Source organism: Penaeus chinensis, chromosome 26, assembly GCF_019202785.1.
Source record: "Penaeus chinensis breed Huanghai No. 1 chromosome 26, ASM1920278v2, whole genome shotgun sequence".
NCBI lineage: Eukaryota > Metazoa > Arthropoda > Malacostraca > Decapoda > Penaeidae > Penaeus > Penaeus chinensis.
Window position 1 is genome coordinate 12,922,513 of NC_061844.1, and position 5,000 is coordinate 12,927,512.

The following is a 5,000-nucleotide window of genomic DNA, read 5'->3' on the forward strand; positions in this document are numbered from 1 at the left end:
TCTTCGGCCGAGGTGCGCCTGACGCCGGTCCCTTGGTGCAAAGAAGCCTATTTATTGGTAGAATCATAAAGCTAATAGACATGTTTGTTTGTATAAGTGTGTTTGTGTAAGGTTTATATATATATATATATATATATATATATATATATAAATATATATATATAAATATATATATAAATATAAATATATATATATATATATATATATATATATAATATATATATAAGGTTTATATATATATATATATAAGTATATATATATATATATATATATATATAAGGTTTATATATATATATGTATATATATATATATATATATATATATATATATATATACATATATGTATATATATATGCATACACACACACACACACATACACACACACACACACACACACACACACACATATATATATATATATATATATATATATATATATATATATATGCATACACACACACACACACACACACACACACACACACACACACACACACACACATATATATATATATATATATATATATGTATATAAGGTTTATATATATTTATAATTTATATATATATATATATATAAGGTATATATATATATATATATATATATATATATATATATATATATATATATATATATGAAAAGTGAAAACACACTACCGTGTTGATACAATGGTATAAAAACCCACAATGTAAAACTAGATTTTAACAGAAAAGGCGACTACAGTTTCGGAATCCACCTGGATTCCATCTTCAGGTCAGAAGAGGCAAGGAAGAGGAGGGGGTATAAAACAGAGAGAGGAAAGGCAACGCGGAGACACGGGGCAGGTGAGGACAGACGGACGGAAACGAAGGGAGGTCAGATCAGGTCGGAGGGTCGGGCGGACTGTGTGAAGGGTGGCCGGCATACGGGAGAAGGCGGAGGATGTGGGAAACGAGGAGAAAAGCCGCTGTTCAGGTTGAAATTAGGAAGCAGCTTAATTCGGGAAGATTCCACCAGTCTGCGGACGTGGACGTCAGCGGAAGGAGAGATAATTCGAACCGCTGACCAGTCCATCAAATGGCCTGTATCCCACTGATGGCAGAAGAGAGCGTTGTTGTTGTGTCCCCTGGAAACAGCGTACTTATGTTGAGACAGGCGCTTAGTGAGACTGGCGCCCGTCTCGCCAATGTATTGTTTGTCACAGGAGGTACAAGGAATAGCATAGGTGCCCCCCTTCGAGGAAGAGGGTGGGCTGGTGTGGACCAGGTTACGACGGAGAGTGTTCACCTGGCGAACGATCAGCCTGCAGTTGAGAGTGTGAAGAGGGCGGCGGAGAGAGTAGATCTCCTCAGTGTAGGGCAGGCTGAGGACGGGCAGCTGAGGAGTCTCTTTAAGGGAGGAGTCGTGGTAGAAGGTACGCCGTGCCCTGGATAACGCGGCGTCGAGAACATGACGAGGATAGCCCAGTTTGGAGAACGAACGACGCAGGAAGTCGATCTCTCCATCCAGGTACTGGGGGTCACAGAACAGCGAAATGGCAACACCTCTCTTTACATGGAGGGGATGGTATGAGAAGTGTATGTACATACCACTATGCATGGGCTTCCTGTATATGGAGAAAGAGAAATGGTCAGCAGAGCGATGTACCAAGGTGTCCAAGAAGGGGAGCTTGTTGCCAGCCTCCCATTCCACCTTGAAACGGATGGAAGGGGAGAGGGAGTTCAGCTGGGTCAGGAAGTCCGAGAACAGGGCAGGGTCATGAGGCCAGAAAGCGAAGACGTCGTCAACATACCTCAGCCATACCGTCGGACGAAGGGAGACGGAAGGGAGAAGTTCGGACTCGAAGAATTCCATAAACAGGTTAGCCAAGAGCGGTGAGAGGGGAGAGCCCATGGCCACTGCCGAAGGTCTGGGAGGAGAAGCGACCCTCAAAGGAGAAGGAATTCGACTTCACACACAGACGAATCAGCTGGAGGAAGACGTCGGTAGGCAGAGGGAGACGAGGAAAGCAAGGACGTCATCCAGCGGGACCTTGGTGAACAAGGAGTCTACATCCAAGCTCATCATGGTCGCCGGCGGGACTCCACGGACACGGGAGATGAAGTCCTGAGAGTGGCGGAGGTGAGCAGGAGAGAAGGTGTCGAGAAGGGGAGTGAGGGACTTCGCCAGCCAAGCTGCCAGAGGGTGCGTCACAGATCCCCGGGAAGAGATGATGGGGCGCAGAGGCACGGCTGGCTTATGGGTTTTAGGAAGCCCATAGAAGTGAGGGAGGCGAGGGTTGATGACCTTGAACCTCTGGTAGAGGTTCGCCTCCGGGAAACGAGCTGCTATCGACTTCAGGCGACGGTGGAAAGTAGCAGCAATGCGTTCCCGGGGGTCGCTGGTCAGGGGGGCATAGGTGGAGATAACTAGATTTTCAATTAAAATCTAGTTTTACATTGTGGGTTTTTATACCATATATATATATATATATATATATATATATATATATATATAAGGTATATATATATATATATATATATATATATATATATAAGGTTTATATATATATATATATATATATATATATATATATATATATGCGTGTGTGTGTGTGTGTGTGTGTGTGTGTGTGTGTGTGTGTGTGTGTGTGTGTGTGTGTGTGTATGTGTGTGTATATATATGTATTATATATACACATTTGCACACACACACACACCTATCTGCGTATATATAAGTGCATCTGTACATACATATATATATATATATATATATATATATATATATATTTATATATATACATGTGTATACATATATATACATATATATACATATATATACATATATATATATATATATATATATATATATACACATATACATATACATATACATATATATGCACACACACACACACACACACACACACACACACACACACACACACACACACACACACACACACACACACACACACACACACATACACACATACATACACACACACACACGTGTGTGTGTGTATATATATATATATACACATACATATATATATATATATATGTATATATATGTATGCGTATGTATATGTATATATACACATATATATCTGTATGTATGTATATGTATGTATCTGTATATATATGTATATGTATACATATATATATGCATATATGTGTATATATACATATATATATATATAGTAGAAAAAAACAATTTAAAACTAGATTTATTGAAAGTGAGACAACAGTTTCGGAATCCACCTGGATTCCATCCTCAGGTCTAAGGATTGAATCCAGGTGGATTCCGAAACTGTTGTCTCACTTTCAATAAATCTAGTTTTACTTTGTGGGTGTTTCGCCCATAGTATCAACACGGTAGTGTTTTCACCATTCATACATATATATATATATATATATATATATATATATATATACACACATATATGATTTCCCCCTGCAGACGCTTTTATAAGAGAACTTCTGGTAAATATAAAAGGACAAGAGAGCCAGATGCAGGACCTGCGTCAGGAATGGCATCGAACGGCCGCCGCCATGCAACCGCTTGAGGACGACGACCAGACTCTTCAGCACGAGATCGACCTCAGCCTCCAGGCGATTCAGCAAAGGAGGGACGCGATCGAACAAGTGAAGCTAAGCATCCAGGAAACGAACGAAGAGAATCAGCAGCTCCTAGCCAACGCCAATGCCACAGCAGTCGAAACACTTTCCCGTCGAGGCGAAATGCAAGCTCTGAAGGGCCAGTTGACGCAGCTGAAAGCACTTTCCACTCAAAAGCAGGCGACCAAGACCCAGTTGGAACAGCAGTTCACAGAGCTGGAAAGCGACACGAATGAAATCCAGCAGGAAATAGCTCAGCTGGAAAAGAAAACGAAAATCCTCAAGAGTGTTATAGTCGTACCTAATGATGAGAAAACGAGCCTACAGAAATCGATCACGTGGTTAAAGGAGGTTATAACGAAGAAGCAGATAGAAAACACCCAGCTCCAAATAGCAATTGCTCAGCTGAATGGCACAATAAGTCACCTGGTAACTGAGAACGAACTGCAGAGTAATAAAAGGGAGACTATCAAAGAAGAATTAAAGGGACTCCAAGTTTCACTGAATTCCCTGAGGAACAAGAGAGATCAGCAGCAAGAGATCTTAGCGGCGGCAGAAAGAGAACGTCTGAGCGACTGTATTTAGCGAATATTATCTGGTACATTTCCGACGCAAACCTCCTCTACAGTCTATATGTGAAGATACAGTTTTCTGAACCTTAGGAGGAGACCTTCGAAGGGCAATTTCCTTTCCACAGACCGTCGCAATCATATGTTAGTCAGATTCTAGTTTAAATCCTAAACGGCAAGGGGCGTTTCAGTCTCCATGGGTCTCTCAAAGCCTTTTCTCCTCCCAACAGAAATCCGTAGCTGCACAAACATCAGCGAAGCTTTGCAGACAAGGACAAGCCTCAACGAGAACCTAATCCGGGAACAGCAAGAAGCGAACGCCCAGCTGGAAGCAAAGCGCAGGGAGGCGGAGGAGAGAATCCGCCAGGCAAGGATCACCAAGCAACAGTTGCAACAACAGCTCCTCCAACTGCAGACGGATGAGCTGCAACTGAAACACGAGGAAGTGCAGATCAAGACGAAGAACCTCGAGGCCAAGTCCGCACTTCAGAAGGCAGTAGGAGAGGAAGCCCAACTGAACAGCGAGATTGGTCTGGCCGAGCAACAGCTGCAACTTGCCAAGGAGCGAGACCAACACCTTGAAACCCTAGTTGATATTCTTAGGCAAAATGTTACGGAGGCTATTAGTGCTAAAAACACTTTAATACAGAAGAAAAACGACCAAGCGAATGCGGTAACCTCCCTGAGTCAGACACTAAATAACACAGTAGACATGATAAATCCCTTATCGCAAGAAAATAACCAACTGAGAGAGAAAAAAGACCAAATCCACGCAGCCGGCCAGAGCCTCAGGGAAACGAAACAACACTTGGAACAAAAGCGAAGCGCTCTTACCACTCGAAGAGCAGAATTGA

At 42.0% G+C, this 5,000-nt stretch overlaps 2 protein-coding genes across 2 annotated transcripts in view; both read left to right on the forward strand.

Annotated features, from left to right (window-relative positions):
* Window positions 1-6: 6 nt before the first annotated feature.
* On the forward strand, window positions 7-4,167 carry LOC125039097. The gene is made up of 2 exons (XM_047632832.1): window positions 7-12; window positions 3,420-4,167. The coding sequence occupies exon 2, from the start codon at window positions 3,470-3,472 to the stop codon at window positions 4,160-4,162; it is 693 nt and encodes a 230-aa protein (XP_047488788.1). The 5' UTR covers window positions 7-12; window positions 3,420-3,469; the 3' UTR covers window positions 4,163-4,167.
* Window positions 4,168-4,233: 66 nt separating this feature from the next.
* LOC125039096 (restin homolog) overlaps window positions 4,234-5,000 on the forward strand; it is a 1,877-nt gene continuing 1,110 nt past the window's right edge. The window contains exon 1 of the mRNA XM_047632831.1: window positions 4,234-5,000. This exon is cut by the window's right edge and continues 1,110 nt beyond it. Coding sequence (XP_047488787.1) covers window positions 4,343-5,000 — 658 coding nt within the window. The 5' untranslated portion in view covers window positions 4,234-4,342.